The sequence below is a fragment of the Anolis sagrei genome, chromosome 4, assembly GCF_037176765.1.
Source record: "Anolis sagrei isolate rAnoSag1 chromosome 4, rAnoSag1.mat, whole genome shotgun sequence".
Classification (NCBI taxonomy): domain Eukaryota; kingdom Metazoa; phylum Chordata; class Lepidosauria; order Squamata; family Dactyloidae; genus Anolis; species Anolis sagrei.
The window spans coordinates 171,976,255-171,995,230 of record NC_090024.1 but is presented as its reverse complement, the minus strand read 5'-3'; the positions used below and the strand labels follow the sequence as shown (position 1 = coordinate 171,995,230).

The 18,976-nt window shown below is 39.8% G+C and overlaps 1 protein-coding gene across 3 annotated transcripts in view; it reads left to right on the top strand.

The window, feature by feature from the left end:
• The window catches only part of ACOT11 (acyl-CoA thioesterase 11), a 93,016-nt gene that overhangs the window by 42,676 nt on the left and 31,364 nt on the right, over nucleotides 1–18,976 (top strand). For 2 of the 3 annotated variants that reach the window (XM_060772651.2, XM_067467874.1), the window contains exons 2-3: nucleotides 4,311–4,518; nucleotides 11,552–11,621. In XM_060772651.2, coding sequence (XP_060628634.2) covers nucleotides 4,389–4,518; nucleotides 11,552–11,621 — 200 coding nt within the window. In that variant the 5' untranslated portion in view covers nucleotides 4,311–4,388. Of the gene's footprint in view, nucleotides 1–4,310; nucleotides 4,519–11,551; nucleotides 11,622–16,210; nucleotides 16,260–18,976 lie in introns of those variants that run through there. The other variant, XM_067467873.1, reaches the window with a different exon arrangement.

The following is an 18,976-nucleotide window of genomic DNA, read 5'->3' as shown; positions in this document are numbered from 1 at the left end:
CTTTCCCTCCAATCCTTTTTAGTTAAACTTTTTTCCCCTTTCCAGTCTTTGCCTATGATTAATCTTTCAGCAGCAAAACTATATTGGTATATTTTTTTGTCCTTTTGGACCTCCTAGCTGGCACATAAAGGGAGATATGCCTGAATCCTATCAGTTCTCCCAGTTGAGTAGATCCACTATATCACTGAGATTTACATATAGTGGAGTCACCATTTATTAATTGATTCATCTGTTTTAATTGGAATTATCAGTAAGATTTATGCCAGGATGTACAGTAAGGGAGAAAGAGAGGCATACGAAAACTCCTAGTTAAACCCAGACATATAACATCTGTTTGAATTATGATTAGACTTGGTGATGTTTATTTCACTTCACTGGAAGAGACGATTCTTAAAAGAAACAGAAAGTATTAATTAGAAGGGATAGTGCCAATCACTCATACTTTACCTTCTTTTTCCCTGACATACATACATCCAAAATTATTAAATAGCAATACCTTTACTGGGCAAACCAAAAATTCACAGACTACTCCTCCCAAGCTTTTGAAGCTCCACTGGCCACTCCATCAGTCAAAAGTGTTAAGAGTCATACAGAAGAAGAAGAAGAAAACAATGATGTTAGAGCAGTGGTCCTCAATCCTAACAGCTGGTAAACTGGCTGGGATTTCTGGGAGTTGTAGGCCAAAACATCTGGGGACCTACAGGTTGAGAACCACTGTGTTAGAGTAACAGATCTGCATTCAAAGTGCTGGCTTTAGCCTATAAAGCCCTAAACGGTTTTGGCCCAACTTACCTGTCTGAACGTATCTCTCCTTATGAACCATCTAGGAATCTAAGACCGTCTGGGGAGGCCCTGCTCTCGATCCCACTTTCCTTGCAAGTGCGTCTGGCAAGGACGAGAGACAGGACCTTATCAGTGGTGGCCCCTCGGCTGTGGAATTCCCTCCCTAGGGATATTAGATTGGCCCCTCCCTCCTGACCTCCAGAAAGCGAGTAAAATCTTGGCTCTTTGAACAAGCATTTGAAAACGCAGTAGAATAAATAATTATTAAATATGAAGAATGAACATGGAATGACTAGACGATGCTGTTGGACAATGTTTTTAATAAGACGACACTGGCAGTGATATGTTTTAACGATATGTTTTAATGGTTTATATGGTTTTTATAATATTGGGTTGAATGTTGTTAACTGTACTTTATGAATGTATGGCATCGAATTTTGCCAATTTCTGTAAGCCACCTTGAGTCTCTGTAAGGCTGAGGAAGACTTGCTACAAATGCCGCAAATAAATAAATAAATAAATAAATAAATAAATATGGTGGAGATGTTTTTATAGTCAGTTAAGATGGTCTGGAAGAATCTATCCATGTAGGTCAGGAGCATTCCTCTTTTGGGTCGGGTGGGCTCTGGAAGACAAAGATTCATAAGATCCAGGTAATAAATTTGTTTCCATTAGCGACCAGAAAAATTATCTTCCCTTTAGAACCAGGATGTTTTTGTTCTGGGTAGCTTTTCTTAGGCAGAGCCTTGAATTTCTCAAGAAGCCTGTGTAATAACAGCATCTGGAAAAACCTTTAGGTGCTGCATAGATAAAGCCTGCCAATTGTAGTCCCAATACAAAAAGCCCTTTTACCTCTGTTTGATGTAGAAATCTCAATGAACTAAGGCCCCGTTCTTTAGGATTCCCCTGTTGCACCTAAAATGCAGTATCTTCAGATTCATAAAAAATATATCCAAAGTTTGTTGGTCTATACAGCAAAAGAAAGTGATGCACCCAAATCCACAAAATAGCGATACTTTTATTGGGTCAACCAGAAATGCGCAATATACTTCATGTGAGCTTTTGAAGCTTCACTGCCTTTTGTCATCTGGTGAGATTTACTCATAGAGCACCAACAGGTTTTCACAACAGTTAAAATAAAATCACAGTGTTCTGAATTATGTAATGTGAATAGACCCAGCTGAGGCTTGCAGATTAATCTGTGGGGTGTGTGTGGTTTAGTTAGCAGTTCATTCAACCCTTGGATTTATCAGGGTTTAGATCACTTTCTGAGAGCCATGTAGCGCCATAGCTTGAATGTTGGGACTTCAGGGCCTGAATCTTAGCTCATCCTACTGGGTGACCTTGAGCAAAGCAAACACTTTTGGGCTCAAATGTAGCATTGGCAAATCTCCTCTGAATAAATCGCGGCAAGAGAATCCCAAAGACAAGGGCTAAGCATAAAGACACTTAAAGTGGTTCACTGTCATCCCAAAAATTGAATTTGAGGGGAGGTGGGAAGGAAGAGAAGCTGTGCATGGGATATTAATGCTTTTGATTGCTGCTAATGAAACTTTTCAGAAGGGAATCATTAAGTAAGTGTTTCCAAATTATTTTTGATAAGAAAAATATAGAGAGGGTGTTTGTATGCATATGCATGTTGTAGATGCATTTTTTAACTTGGAAGTGGGGGAATCCAAAATACAATTTTGATGGCAGGTGGTACCTCTCAACACTGTAGAATCAATGTGGTTTGACACCACTTTAACTGTCATGGCTCAATGTTGTGGAATCCCGGGAATTGTAGTTTGATGTATAAAACTACAACTTTCAGGATTACACTGCTTTGAGCCATGGCAGTTAAAGTTATGCCAAGCTGCATTAATTCTACCATGAAGGTGCACCCAGGTCCCATGAAATGCAGCTAGGATGGCTAATAGGCAAGGATACTGGCACCTGTAGTCCCAAACATCTTAATGGTCCCAAATTGGGGAAGGTTGGTCAGAATGCCTCAGAGAGAAAATGTAGAGATCAGTTGAAATTGCCACTGCTTTGGTTGTGCTTTTCCTGCATGGCAGGGGGTTGGACTAGATGGCCCATGTGGTCTCTTCCAACTCTGTTATTCTATGATGCTATGATTAAGAACTGCTTGGATTTAGAGTTGATTTTAAAATGCCACCACCCTGGTGGTGCAGCGGGTCAAACCGCTGAGCTGCTGAGCTGGCTGACCGAAAGGTTAGCGGTTTGAATCTGGGGAACGGGGTGAGCTCCCACTGTTAGAACCAATGCAGTTTGACACCACTCTTAACTGCCATGGGATCTGTGCTAGGGAATCCTAGGATGCTGTTTGGTGAGACATCACTACTGTCCAGAGAATGGATGGTTGCCTTCTTCCCCTTTCTGAAAGAACTATAGAATTCTCGCTGCCTTAAGAAAGCTCAAAATACTCTTAAGGATTCATCTCACCCTGGATATTATTATTTTAATTGTTACCATCTGGCAGACAGTAAAAGATGATAAAAACAAGGACAAATAGGTTGAGAGAGGGCTTTTCTCCTAGAGCTGTGGCTATATAGTACTTGGTTTGACACTGATGTGGCATGAGTGCAATAGTGATTGGAATGTGGAAGGATGGGTGTTTTGTTTTATCATTTGTACATATGGTGGCATTTAATTTCATTGTATGATGTACACAATGATCATAAAGTTATTCTATTCTATAGTATACCAGTCCTCTTTAGCAGATATAAATTAGCACTTTAGTGGAAATGAATTGGAAAAACAATTCACATGAGGATGCGATTCTATTTGGTAACAAATGTTTTTATATTGTTTAATTAATGGCTTATGTATTTCATGTATTTATGCATTTTATGTATTTTAATGGTTGGATGGTTTGTTTAATGGTTATTGCATTAATTGTTCTTGTAACGGCATCGAATTGCTGCCTATGTTAGCCGTCCTGAGTCCCCCTTTCAGGGTAGAGAAGAAACTGGATATAAATATCATATCATATCATATCATATATATATATATATATATATATATATATATATATATATATTGGGGTGGCATTTAATTTCATTGTACGATGTACAAAATGACCATAAAGTTATTCTATTCTATTGTATACCAGTCCCCTTTAGCAGAGAAGGCTCAAGACCAGGCATGGGCAAATTTCAGTCCTCCCTCCAGGTGTTTTGGACTTCAACTCCCACAATTCCTAACAGCCTACCGGCTGTTGGGAATTATGGGAGTTGAAGGTCAAAACACCTGGAGAGCCAAAGTTTTCCCATACCTGGTTAAGACCTTGTAAAACTACACAACTCCCAGGATCCCATAGCACTGGCCATGGCCATTGAGAAACTGTATTAATGCTACAGTGTAGTTTATGCATCCTTAGATAGCATTTGGGGAAGTGGGGATTCTGAAAACCAACATTTGAGCAGCAGGCAGAGAAGGCCGGATTTGCAGACAGGGGCTCCTGTTGCGCCCAGGCCTCCCATGGGAAGGCTTGACTGACTGCTTTGTTCCATTCTCTTCCTCAGGATCCCAGGGCTGCTGCATCCTCCAAGGGGGAGCTTAGCGAGGGGAGCTCCTTGCTGCGGCTCCTGCACTGGGGCACCATGCAGAGCCCCCGCAATGCCACCGAGGTCCAGATGAGCCAGATGGTCCAGCCCAGCCATGCCAACCACCGTGGAGAGCTCAGCATTGGACAGCTCCTCAAGTGGATCGACACTGCTGCCTGCCTCTCCGGTGAGCCCCTCACTTCTGCTGATGCTGATGCTGCTGTCTGCTCTGGGAAAGCAGAGAGAGGGCAGGGAGGCAGACGGGAGGGAGGCTGGTTTCTTGGCAACCTTCCCTTGGGGGATAAATCCAGTGGCAGGCTCCAGCATGTGGCCTCAGCCAGTGCAAGCCTTGCTCTTAAGGTGGATCCAGGCAGTTCCTTCCCAGGCAGAGAAGCACAGAGAGAGAGAAAGAGAAGAGAGCCCTTTTGCATCTCAATCACTGAGATAATACAAATTTTATTATATAAATATTTGTTTATATTTTTACATTTATATTATAAACTATATATTATATTTTTTTCCTTCATGGCAGGACATTGGACTAGATGTTATTTATTTATAATATAAATATTTATATTACAAATAACATAAATATTATTATTGTATATACAATAATATATATTGTATAAAGGAACTTTGTATTTTTTCTGCATGTCGGGGGTTGGACCAAATGTCCCATGTGGTCTATGCCAACTCTGTATAAATATGTGAGAGGAAGCCACAGGGAGGAGGGAGCAAGCTTGTTTTCTGCTTCCTTGGGGACTAGGACGTGGAACAATGGCTTCAAACTACAAGAGAGGAGATTCCATCTGAACATGAGGAAGAACTTCCTGACTGTGAGGGCCGTTCAGCAGTGGAACTCTCTGCCCCGGAGTGTGGTGGAGGCTCCTTCTTTGGAAGCTTTTAAACAGAGGCTGGATGGCCATCTGTCAGGGGTGATTTGAATGCAATATTCCTGTTTCTTGGCAGGGGGTTGGACTGGATGGCCCATGAGGTCTCTTCCAACTCTATGATTCTATGATTCTATGATTCTATGATTCTTATTCTATTATTATTCTTAATGCTTTTTTGTTATTAATGATGCATCTAGACCAGGGGTCCCCAAAGTAAGGCCCACGGGCCAGATGAGGCCCTCCATAATCATTTACGCTCCCCCTGAACTTTAGATCTAGGGTCACCCTAAATCTGAAATGACTTGAAGGCACACAAAAACAGCCATAATCCTAATTAACTTGACTCTCTCATCAGCCTAAAGCAGACAAACATTGAAATTCTTGTAAGTTTATGTGAGTTAAAGTTGTTGATCATTGTAAACATTGTATTGCATTGTCATCTCTCTCTCTCTCTCTCTCTCACACACACACACACACACGCACAATAATAATAATAATAATAATAATAATAATAATAATAATAACTTTATTTTTATACCCCGCCAACCATCTCCCCAAGGGGACTTGGAGCGGCTTACAAGGGACAAGCCCAAAAAATTACAGCTAGAAACACAAGCAATTAAAACATCAGATAAATAAAAACAATCACAATCATAAACAGCAACAAAACAACATGGCTGAGAAGGGAACATAACTGAGGATACAAGTGGTGTGCATAGGCATTCATGTTTTTTTAGTTCAAACTGTTGTCCCCAACAGTTTGTGGGACTGCAAACTGGCCCATGGTTTAAAATGTTTGAGGACCCCTGCTATAGAATGAATGCAGTTTGACCCCACTTGAATTGCCCTGGCTCAATGCTATGGAATCATTAGGGTTGTAGTTTGGTGAGGCGCCAGCGCTCTTTGGCAGAGAAGGCTAAAGACTAGGTAAAGCTACACAAATCCCAGCATACCATGACATTAAGCCACGGTATAGGAGCACCCTAAGTTTTCCCTGTCCTCAGTTCCTGGCCGATTTCTATGTAGAAGAGCAATCATGGGATCTGAACTTCTTTCTTATATGATCTGGCTGAACACAGTATACTATATTCTAAATACAGCTGTACCATAGACTATATAGAATATTAAGATACATGTGGCTTCTTCTTCCATCCTGTTGTTAATATTGTCAAATTGCACTTGGCATGTTCATTGCTACTGCACAATGACAATATATTTTACTTGAGTTACCTACCACGACAAGATTTCAGTTTTTCCGGGAGTCAGTTGGCTTAAATCCCAATGGCTTCTATACAGAATTGGGAGCTGTTGTCCCAAAGTGTTCTTTGTGCTTTCATTCTACCACATTTGCCATTTCCTTGCATGTTCAACCAAGTTTGGTGAGAGTAATGTGTAACCCTTCGAAGTTTGAACCCTTTGAGTTTTCACCATTCTGAAGTATTTAGTGTATAGATCATCATGCTTGTAGTAGGTTTTTTAAACTTGATTTCCCTCCTATATTTTTCTTACACAATAGCTCCACAATGGCTTTAGATTGATGAGCCATCCTCATAGCCATTGGCAAACGTAGAACTGCCCCACTCCTTTCTGATGACTCCAGATTGTTTTATGAACAAGTTGCATAGTATTAGTCACAAAATGAATCAACATTTATGAGGCTGTCGGTAGATGTTTTGTGAAATATCTTATTTCACTCTGAAATTATTTTTAGAAGCACTCTTTGTAGAGAGCCATAGTGATTCATCTTCAGCAAAGCTTTTGTTTTTCTCTTAGAGGTAGGAAAAATGAGGCCCTCCAGACACTGTTGAACTGCAGTTCCCTCAACACCTCTAGCTACCATAATATATGGTAAAAATGCTGGGAACTGTGTCACACTGGCCTGCCTGTGGTCCTCTGGTAAGGAGACTGTATTTCAGAATAATAATAGAATCATAGATATAGCATTGAAGAGACCACAACAGCCATGCAGATCTACGTCTTGCCATAGAAGAATACACAATCCAAGCACTCCAAACAGCTGGCCATTGAGCCTCTCTTTAAAGATAAAGGTAAAGGTTTTCCTCTAATGTTAAGTCAAGTTGTGTCCAACTCTGGGTTGGTGTTCGTCTCCATTTCTAGACCGAAGAGCTGGCATTATTGATAGACACCTCCAAGGTCATGTGGCCTGCATGACTGCATGGAGCGTCGGTACCTTCCTGCCGAGGTAGTACCTATTGATCTACTCACATTTACATGTTTTCGAACAGCTAGGTTGGCAGAAGCTGGGGCTAATAGTGGGAGCTCACCCCGCTCCCAGGATTCAAACCACCGACCTTTCGGTCAGCAAGTTCTGCAGCTCAGTGGTTTAACTCACTGCGCCACTGGGGCTCTATTTAAAAACTTCCCAAAAAAGAAGATCACCATGCACTGAGATAGTTTAGTCCACAGTCAAACAGTTCAAATATTACGGTCAGGAACTTCTTCTAATATTCAAGTGGAATTTCTTCTATAGTTTCATTCCCTTGCTCTGTGTCCTAGCCTCTGGAGAAGAAGAAAACAAGCCTGCTTCATTTTCAATAGGACATCCTTTTAGTAATTTAAACATAGCTGTTCTGTTATCTCTTGACCTTCTCTTCTCCAGGCTAAACACTACCAGCTCCCTAAGCTTCTCATCATCGGATTGGTTTCCATACATGAGATCACTTTCCTCATTTTGTCAACATTGTTCTTGAACTGAGGTGGCCAGAATTGGATAGGGTGTGAGGTCTAACTACTATGACTTTCCTTGATCTAGACATGATGTGTCTTTTAATGCAGTCTAAAATCACATTTGCTTTTCAGCTGTCACATCACACTGTTGACTCATGTTCAGCTTGTGATATCCTAAGACTTCTAGATCCATTTCACTTGTACTGTTTTCAAGCCAGTTGTCACTCACTTTCTGCTTAAGTGTAGTACTGTACATTTCTCCCTCTTAAAATTCATATTTCTAATTGGTAAGGTTTTTTGTGTCAGGAGCAACTTGGGAAACTGCAAGTCGCTTCTGTTGTGAGAGAATTGGCTGTCTGCAAGGACGTTGCACAGGACATGCCTGGATGTTTGATGTTTTATTATCCTATGGGAGGCTTCTCTCATGTCCTCACATGGGGAGCTAGAGCTCGACAGACGGGAGTTTACCCCGCTCCCTGGATTCGAACTGTCAACCTTTTGGTTGACCAGTTCAGCCGGCATAAGGGTTTAACCCATTGTGCCACCAGAAGTTTGTTAAGGTCATCTGGGGGCATTAACTAACTTTTCTAATTTGGTGTCATCTATGAATCTCATAACTGTGCCCTCTGTTCCAATATCGAGGAATTCACTTCTCTCCAGGATGAAGATGAGCCATTGGAGAGCTCCCTTTGAATTTAATTGATCAACCAACTACAAATCTGCCCGACAGTCACATTGTTTGCAAGAATACCATGTGGGACCTTGTCAAATCCTTTCCTGAAATCAAGAGATGCTCAAGATCTCAACATATTTAGTTAGAAATGTATTCCATTTCGCACTTGAAGGTTTTGTTTTTTAAAGAAAGGCTATCTCATATGGGTGCCATCTGTCTCGATTTCACCTAGCTCTTCAGATGCTCTCACAACAGTGCTTCAGTTATGGGTGCCTGTGGGTTTCTCTTAAACATCATTCATATCAAAGACAGGCACAACAAATTCAACCTGATTCTCTTCTTTCTCCCTGTATTCTTGTCATACCATTTGTCTTTCCAGGATCCTGTCAGCTTCTTGGCTGTGCTTTCCTATAAAGATGTCATTGTAGTTTTGTGTTTATACATTTAGCAACATGTTTCTTATATCTTTACTTTGTTCCCCATGCTAATGCTCATTTGTTTTTCTGGAACGTGTGTTTATTTTTATTCCTCAGATTTGAGCTTAGTTTGAGCCTCTTAAAAAATGATGCCTTGCCTGTTGTTTCCTCAACTCTGCTGTCAAGGGCAGTGTTTGCCCTTGACACCACTGTTCAACCACACCAGCACATTTTTGGACTTGTTAATATTCTTTCTGCTTTGAGCTATACTCTGAAATTCTGTCTCTCTGCTTTATTAATTAACCGTCAAACTTCTGGAAGGTATTTCCCACTGACATCCTCTGTTTCCTTCATTTTTCTCTAATCTTTCTAATTTCTTCTCCTCAAATTCAATTAGAATTTGTTTTGATTGTGTATTTCTGCATGGAAGTGGGTTAGACTGGATGGATCTGGTGGTATCTTCCAATTCTATAATACCATGGTTCTGTGATATTGAGAGTAGCAGGATGTCCCCAACTATTAAAAGTTCTCGTGCATTGGCAGCATTAACCAAAGTCCTGGTAAATTTAAAATGTTGCATTACTTTATTAAAATGGTAAAGGTTTCCCCTGACATTAAGTCTAGCCATGTCTGACTCTGCGGGATGGTGCTCATTTCCATGTCTAAGCCAAAGAGCTGGCGTTGTCCGTAGACGCCTTCAAGCTCATGTGGCCAGCATGGCTGCTTGGAGCAGCATTACCTTCCCACAGAAGTGGAACCTAGTGAGCTACTCACATTTGCATGTTTTTGAATTGCTACATTGGCAGAAGCTGGGCCTAACAGTGGGAGATCACCCTGCTCCCTGAATTCAAACCACGAACCTTTTGGTCAGCAAGTTCAGCAGCTCAGTGATGTAACCTGCTGTGCTACCGGAGAGCCTATTACTTTAACACATTTTAATTCCTAAATTGGTTGGATTTGGTAAATTAAAACAAAAAGTATATAAAAATTGAGGTACTCAAAGCAACTTGGGTGTGAAAGGGAATATTTGAGTTGTAGCAGAAGTTAAGAAGTAGTTCTTTTCCTATGTTATCTAAATTTTACTTACAGATTACTCTCATGAATAGAATAAATGTCTAAAAGTCAGTTTGGTCACACATTTAATTCCACCATTTTAATTTGCTTTGCCATTGTTGCATTCCTCATAGCATTTGCATTAGAGATGCTCCTCTATCTGTGGAAGATCCTCATAGTCCCACTGGTTTATGTTAGGAGTACAGTTAACATGGGCTTCCACTATTTGGCCAAGAACATTTTAGTTGATTGAATCTGTCACTTAAGATGATTATATTTTACTACCATGATGTAATCAATACCTGATTTGATGTAAAGTATTGACGGAAAGGAAAACTATTGATAAGGGCGGCGGCAGCACAGGGAGAGGAGTAGACATGTAATTTGTTGCAGCAACAAAGGATCTTGTGATTCATCAGTGGCCAACAATCTGATGAAGTGGCCTGGAGTCCTAAGATGCTTTATATTGTAATAAGGTCATATCCTTACCATGCCTCAATAACCTAAAGCTACCAGATTCTATGTCATTGTGGAAGCTAAGCAAGGTTGGCTTTGGCTAATTCTTGTATGGGAGGCCACCAACAAATGGTAGGTGCTGTAGATCAGGCATGGACAAACTTCAGCCCTGAGGATGTTTTGGACTTCAACTCCCACAGTTCCTAATAGCCTACTGTAGGTTTGTTGGGTTATATGACCATGTTCTAGAAGCATTCTCTCCTGACATTTTGCCTGCATCCCCAGACGTTGTGAGGTTGAAATGTCAGGAGAGAATTCTTCTAGAACATGGCAATATAACCCAAAAAACCTATAACAACCCAGTGATTCCGGCCATGGAAGCCTTTGACAACAGCCTACCAGCTGTTAGGAATTGTGGGAGTTGAAGTTCAAAACACATTGAGGGTCAAAGTTTGCCCATGCCTGCTGCAGACTGTATTTTGGAGGAGAGAACTCTAAAACTCCTTCTGAGTCTTCATTGCTTAGCAAAACCCAACCTGACATTACACGCAGTTATCCCCATGTGACGTTTTTCTGCTCTGTTATGACCCTGTTTGTACAGTTTCTATAATGAAAGATCAAATCATTGATAAAATGAGGATTAGCAAGTTAGGAAAAAATTAATAGAGGCAGACAAGTAATCACCATGTTGGAAGAGATGCCTAACCATTAGACCAAGGATAATATTTATTCGTAGGCTAAGGAGATAGCATCAATCATTAGGCGACAGCTTTGCAAAGAGTGGGAAAATATTTCTATTAATTCCTACCTTCTTGCATAATCACATGTCTGGGAATTTTTCCCAACCGTCCATACTGGGATAATTTTGATAGTACTGCTCCTGCTAGCAGGCTCATCTGTTAGATTCAGTATTGTATATACATTCTTCTGTGGTACAGATTTTGTTCCATTCTAAGCCTGTGATAGTAATTACTGCAAATAGAAAGAACCCTGTTTAGTGCATTGAAGTACACAACTAATGTGGTTTGTTTGCCTTTTCAGCCGAGAGGCATGCTGGCTGCCCCTGCGTCACAGCTTCAGTGGATGATATCTATTTTGAGCACACAATTAGGTAACTGCTTCCCATCCTTGCCTTTTGCAGTTTAACTGGATTTCTAACTGGATTTTCAAAAGGGAGCCTTTAGTAAATGCATGCAAGGAAAAAAAAAAAGAATCTGTGCTGTATTAATTAGATTTGGAATAAAGATCCCCAGTTCTCAGCCAGGATTGTTAGTGAAAAAATATCGGGGAGAGTCGATGGGTCTGACCTCTGTTTCAACTATGCAATGTCAACGCAAGTTCACAAACTGTGACAATTTGGGTTGGTGTTTTGTGTAGACACTTAACAAGGAAAGCAGAGTGAGTGGCTGGGGGGGGGGGGGGGGGACAGGAGTGTTTTTCCACTTTCCTTGCCATCGTGTTGCATGTGGATACAAGACTTAATAAGAGTTAATGACCCATCTCTGGAGGACCTTTGAGTCCCAAGAACCAGCTTTGAAGCAGGTTGCATGTACTTCCAGAATGAAAGTACCTGGGAGCATTTGCAGAATGCTGCCTTCGCTGCTCAGCACATCTGGTATTAAGGGAGGGTGGTTTCAGTTCATAGGATTATGGCTTCTAAATGGTATTCAGCCCTGCTGGTACATCTCTAATTTGAAATGAGCCTGCCCCTGAATATGTGGCTTTAATATCTCATCAAGCGACAGAGTAATGTGTGTGTCACTGCAAGACTAAATATCTCTTTCTATTAACTGCTCTTACTCTGCATGTAGGAAGCTGGTTTATGAAAGCTACTGATTTCAACTGTTTTCTACGCAGAACTGCTTTTTTAAAAATACAAAAAATGGTTGTCTTGCTCTTCTGCTCAGGGATGCTCTGAGAAATTAAATGAAATGCTCTAAAACAGCAAACCAGAATATAAACAGATAGATTATGTCAACATAAATCTGATATAAAACATTAGCCTAGAAGTCTCCAGTCTAGCCTCTTAGGGCAGGTTTTGGTGTGGTCACTGAAAAGACCCACCTCAACTTGACCCCCTCCAGATTTCCCTGGACACCAGTTCCCATGATCTGTCATCACTGACTATGCTGGGTAAGGCTGATGGAAGATGGTGCTATTGTGTCTTTTCTTGGCATTTCTGACTTACAGGTACTCTAAGGTGAAGCTATTTCGGGCTTTTCTTGGCAATATTTATAGGTGATGGTGGCCACAGTGGCCATTGCCTTTCTCTAAGGTTGAGAGAGTGTGACTTGCTCAAGGTCACACTCTCTCAACCTACTTGCTGTAGGTTTCCATGGCTGTAGGAATTTGAATCTTGGTGTCCAGAGTTTGCTACACTCAAATCACTATGACTTGCTGGTCTTCTGAAATGTAGTCTATCATAAATACAATATAATGATGGTGATGATGATGATGATGATTGGCACACAGGGTGCAATACCAAAAGACCTTGGTCTGCACTTAAAAACAATTGGCGCTGACTAAATTACCATCTGTCAACTGCAAAAGGCCACCCTACTGGGATCTGCATGCATTATTTGCCGATACATCATGCAGTCCCTAGACACCTGGGAGTGTCCAATGTGTGATCGAATACAAAAGCCAGCATAGGGATCTTATTTGCTGTATACTAATCTTATTGTGTATCAAATAATAATAAAATAATACAATATAATAATATAATAATAATAGTGTAATATAATAATATTAATACATTAAATATAATACTTCTGATAATATATAATAATACATAATGATATACTGTTTTATTGTTGTGTATTTGTGTATTTTAGGTTGTAAGCTTTTTGATTGTGAGCCGCTTTGAGTCTCCATATGGAGAGATGAAGCAGGATACAAATAAATCAATAAAGCAATAAAGCAATGTGTTGAGATGAAATTTTTCTATTTACCATATAAAAAGCTGCCTTAGAATCACAGAGTCATAGTTTTAGAAGAGATCATATGGACCATCTAGTCCAACCCCCTGCCATGCAGAAAAAGCACAATTAAATCACACCAAACAGATGGCCATCCAGTCTCTGTTTAAAAGCCTCCAAAGAAGAAGTTTCTACAATACAGACACTGAAATACAAAATTAGGGTCCAGTCCACACCTGCTATTGTTGGTGACCTGACAATAGTTAGGAAAATCATGATCAAGAACCTTGAGAAAATTTGTCATAGGCTTAAGAGCAGAATTAGATGACAGAATTCATCCAGGAGACATGACTAAGAAAATCCTATCCAAACCTGAAATCATGATATGGAATAGATTCACAACAATAATAATCAGATCAGTCTGGAGATTTTGTACCGAGGTTTGATCATTATCCAAGAAAATTCCAGATAATGTGACCTCTCAGCAATGTCATGTCATGAAATATGAAGGTGCTAAGATTCAGATATGCCAGGATCTCTCTCCAGAAATGTTTGCTTCCATGATGCTTGATATTTGATATCACTAAAACTTGCCCTTCAGCTTTTATCACACAGTAGCAAACTACTTCTAACAGCTTCCAAGATGCAGTTGTATGAGCTAGAAACATGTTTTCAGTGTCTTCAGAAATGAGGCACTTGATCTTCTTGTCCCCAAACTCTCAAAGGAAAAAAATGACAACTAACTTCTTCATTGGCATGATTTGAATGGGAAACAACTTCAGGGGAAAAAGAGCCCCTGCAAGTTGATACTTATTCAGATTAGCACAAATGAAGGCTCTTCAGTTAGGTTCTTCAGCTAGGATTGTTTATCACTGTTGCCCATTTTGATTCATAACAGAAGATACTAAATATATTCTCTGAGTTGGTTTCATGCATATTTCACTTGTACAACTCTATAAAGCTAGCTCTTTCTTGCTCTTAATTATTTATGAATAGGGCATAGAAGATTTTAATGTGTTTCTATCACTAGGTTTAGCCCTCGGATATTTTCCAGGGAGAGAAGGTAGATTTCTGAAGCCCTCCTGTGTTCAGAGAGTATGAAGTCATGCTGAAATCTTCCAGTAATACTTCTAGAATAACTGTATGCCTGTGTCCCTGAACATCAGTCTGGAGTCTGAAGGCAGTTTTCAACCACTGCTTAGTTTTTGTCCTAGAAAAAGTAATTCATCAGGGAGGGAAAGATTGTTTCACTATTAAACACATATACACTCAGACTGAGCTAGATCTAGGTAATCTAGTTTGTCCAAAAACAGAATTCAGTTCCTTCAACACTCCACTCATAAGGTTTCCAAAATATTACTAGAAGGACTAGATGGCCCATGTGGTCTTTTCCAACTCTATCATTGTATGATTCTGTGAAAAGATTTTAAAAAACCAAATGGATCCATAACCTTGGAACAATATCCCTCTTGAAGAGAGACTGAAATTCCTATGGTCTGAAGTTGACCAAAAACCGATTTGTAACCCTTTTGGTACTAATGTTGGAGAGTGATCCCTGGTCAAAGTTGTTCCTGTTCAAGTGGTCCCTGGTCAAAAATAAGTTGGGAACCACTGATCTAGAATATAGGAGGAAGCTACCTTAAGTCCCTGAAAGGTGATTTGAGGTAATTTTGGAACCATTTATTTACCCATTTGCTACATTTTAAAATGATTTAACCACTCTCCCCTGTAAGTTCCTTTGAGAGACTTTATAGAGTAGAATGGTGGAATTTGAGGAATTCCACCATTTGCTGCACATTGTTCCGGAGACACTTTGAATAATAGTTAGAATAGTGAAAGACAGTTCAGCACTGATGCTTATGTGGACGTTGTCGTTGTTGCTATTGCTGCTGCTGCTGATGCTGTAAACCTTGCCATCATTTCCAACCTATGGCCACCTTATTCTCTCATACCGAGGAGGAGCTGCTCAAACTGCAGTTAGATGTAATGTAGATGTGTATTTTCCATTGTCTAATGGTGGGTTATACAAAAGTCACTCTATTTCTTTTAAATTTGACAGTATTATTATGCTGACCAAGAGATTGGTAAATAAGTATTTACAGGGGGTCAATATCGGTAGGTTCCTGAAAGCTAGTGTGATAGCTAAAGTACTAAACTAGCCTTTGGATTATTTTGTTTCTGTCTGTCTACCGGTCAACAACACTTGCAAGTATTTTTTCTGTTTTGTCTTAACTTTGGTTCTTAACCCATTCCCCACAGATGTTAAATTTTGACTATTTCTGTAACTGTTAGGATATTACTCTATTGTGTCGCCCTGGGAAATAGGACAATGTAAATAATTGGGGAGGGGGATCCGAGGATAAGGAAGGATTTAATTGCACGGACTATAAAATAAAGTGCTTCTGAGGTCAATTTGTGCAAAGTTTGGTCAGGGAGTATCTTACATCCAATCATTGAAGGCACATTGGAATAACCAGGTTTTCAGATTCCTCCTGAAGAATCTCAGTGCTTAATAGACACTGGATGGATTGGGAGAGGGTTTCCATTGCAGAAGGGCCTCTGATAATAATTTCAGGGCTTGGGATAATAATATACCATATTTACTTCTTGGTAGCTTAGACACTGAGCCCTGAAGATCTCAACATATAATAATTGTTAGTATAACAGGATTTCTGTAGGATTCAAATGTATGTTTTGTATGTGATGGGTGATTCTTTCTGTTTTCACATCCTTTTTTTTTTTTTTTTTTGCTTTCTTTCCTTGCTATCCCTGTGTGTTAGAGAGATGCATATAGAGTCACCCTGGTACCAATGCAGGAAGAACAATGCCTGGTATGAGCCTTTGTAGTAGAAATATGTACTGCAGTAGAGTAGATTGCTGATCTCCTAACCCATTGATATCCTAAGATCCAAGTGTTAATTAACCTAGCTGACACATTGCTCATAATATACCTACTGTCTCTGCTTTTTTCCCCTATTCACATAGTCTAGTCTTAAAGCATTAGTAGTCTCACATACAGGAATGCTCTCTTGGTTCTAGATTCTGGGCTCTGAAATTAAAGGAAACTTCTGGGGAATGAAGATGTGACTGTGAAATTGCTGAGTGAAAAATGAGGAGCTTAGTCCACCTGCTGTCCTGGGCTGAATATGCAATTGCAAGATGAAGGGATCATTTTATAGGAAATTGAATGGAAAGAGAGCAGATTACATTTTGTAAGCTTGGGGCGAAAATATCGGGAGGATACATTAGTTGGACTGTATGCCCTGTTTCTGCAGTAGTGATTTAATTTTGTGTTCTAAGTGTGAAAAGGTTGGAGGACACAGTCTCTGCATTTGTGTAGCACTGGAATACAGAGTGGCTTTCCACACCATAGGAATTCAAATTAATGGCTACATTTAGATTTCCAGTTGCCAAGGTGGGCATTTAAGAAGTTATGTGTGGTCAGATCATCTGGAAAATGTGACTCAGCTTGACACAACTGGAGCTCCCTTGCTGGAAAGTTAAGTTTTCTGTTTAGTATCTGCTGTCATATGAATGCCTTCCCCAAGTGTCAGCTGATAGTAATGTAACCTTGTCCTGTTGCGTCATTCAAAGATATTAGTAGTGCTCTAATAATGTACAAGGAATCTAAAAATAGCATCCTCCAAATGATAAATAATAAAACTGTATTTGTATCCCGCCCCATCTCCTTGAGGGAACTCGGAGCGGCTTACAACAAAATAACAGTGCAAATCATAAACAATAATTATTAAGATATACAACAAATAATTTAAATTGACAAAATAGAACACAAGCTAATATAAAAATAAAACAACATGTTAAATTGACACAGACAACCATTGTCAAATGTGCAAGTAATAGAAGCGTGTCAAACTGTGAATTAAAAAGGAGTGTATGCTTACTGCAAAGTTTAGTAGAAGCATGTTTAGTGGAAACAAGGCCCAAGGTAAGAACACTAATCCCCTTTGGCCCTTCAAATGCTCTGGATGTCATCTGCCTCATTCAACAGCAAGCATGGACAATGATAGCTGAAGTTCAGAACATCTAGAGAGCCCAATCACTAGATTATATTATTTGTTAAATAAATTCCATCAATATTAGAGAGGAAAGTATCATCCTGAAATCGTTTTTTGCAATTTCTTGGGAGTGAGTCCTGCTAATCATGATGGGACTTCCATCTGAGTTAGCATGCACTTATGTGTCACATACAGACCTTACAGGAAAAATAATTTTGTGTTAGTTAAAGTGAAATTCTTGAGACTGGAAGATAGCTCTCCTCCATAGTTGGGAAAAGGACTGATACACACCCATAGTGTGTCATAATACATCTATCAGTCATACTCTTTAAGGATATATTGATTACCTTGGTCAGTGGTTCTCGACCTGTGGGTCCTCACAACTCCCAGAAATCCCAGCCAGTTTACCAGTTATTAGGATTTCTGGGAGTTGAAGGCCAAAACATCTGAGAATCCACAAGTTGAGAACCACTGGCCTAGGTAGTTTATTCTGCCACTGTTTGAGTCTAATTCCTAGCTATTAACCGTTTTGAGATTTCTCAAACCAGAAGGTAGCTGATCCAAGAAATTCTTCAAATGTTTTTTTTTAATATAGTAACACCTCACTTTGAAACAAGTTGATTTGGATTAAGACTAATAAATTGCTTGCTACATCATTAAAACAATGCATGTGTCTGACATGGATAGAAACTGACAAACCAGTGATAAAATATCATCTTATTTTTGCATGTCCACATGCAAATATGGAGTTTCTGGGCATCTATTTCATGAATTTCAGTCAATGAAAGGAGGATGATTGTTTTTAAAGTGAATGAGAATTGGTGAAGTTTTGATTACTGTATACTGTTATATAGAGTCACCCTGGTGCCAATGCAGGAAGAACAAGAAGGGCCATGGCTTCGCAGTCTGGGCCCTGTGGCCTCCACAAGACCCAGATCCTTTTTTTAATTTGGGGGGGGGGGGTCTCTCAAATCCTTCAGGGAACATCAGGCAAACTCTCCATCTTTGTTCCCAGGCTCCCTCCTCTTACTGATGGGCATTGAATCAAAACTAGAAGTAACTTTTGGGCACATCAGGTTTCGGTGAAAGAGAAAAATGTGGCACAGTTTTCCCCTTCATTATCCTTAGAAAGCCTAAGAGACCTTTAGTGGGGAGAGTATGTGGCCCTCCAAGGTCAAGAAGGATGCTTGTGTGCCTCTCACAAATCTCAAAAGTTGTTTAGTCTTCAGAACTGAATGTCGCTTTGTAAGTATTTGGACTATAAAACATTTATATAGTAACAGGTCATTTCCAGCTCAAAGTGTGTGATTCTAAATAGAATTATTTTGATGCATATCTGACCTTTTACTCTGAATGTTAAACTACAATTTAAAATCATCCCTTCGGGTTTAATTACCAGTTGTACTGGGGGTTTTTTTAACATATATTTTATCTTGCTCTTAATCCTAGTTAGGGTTTTGGGACAGTTGGTAATAAAAGGCTATGTAGCACAGGCAAAGTCCTAAATAAATGCCACACAAAGATCCTTCAGT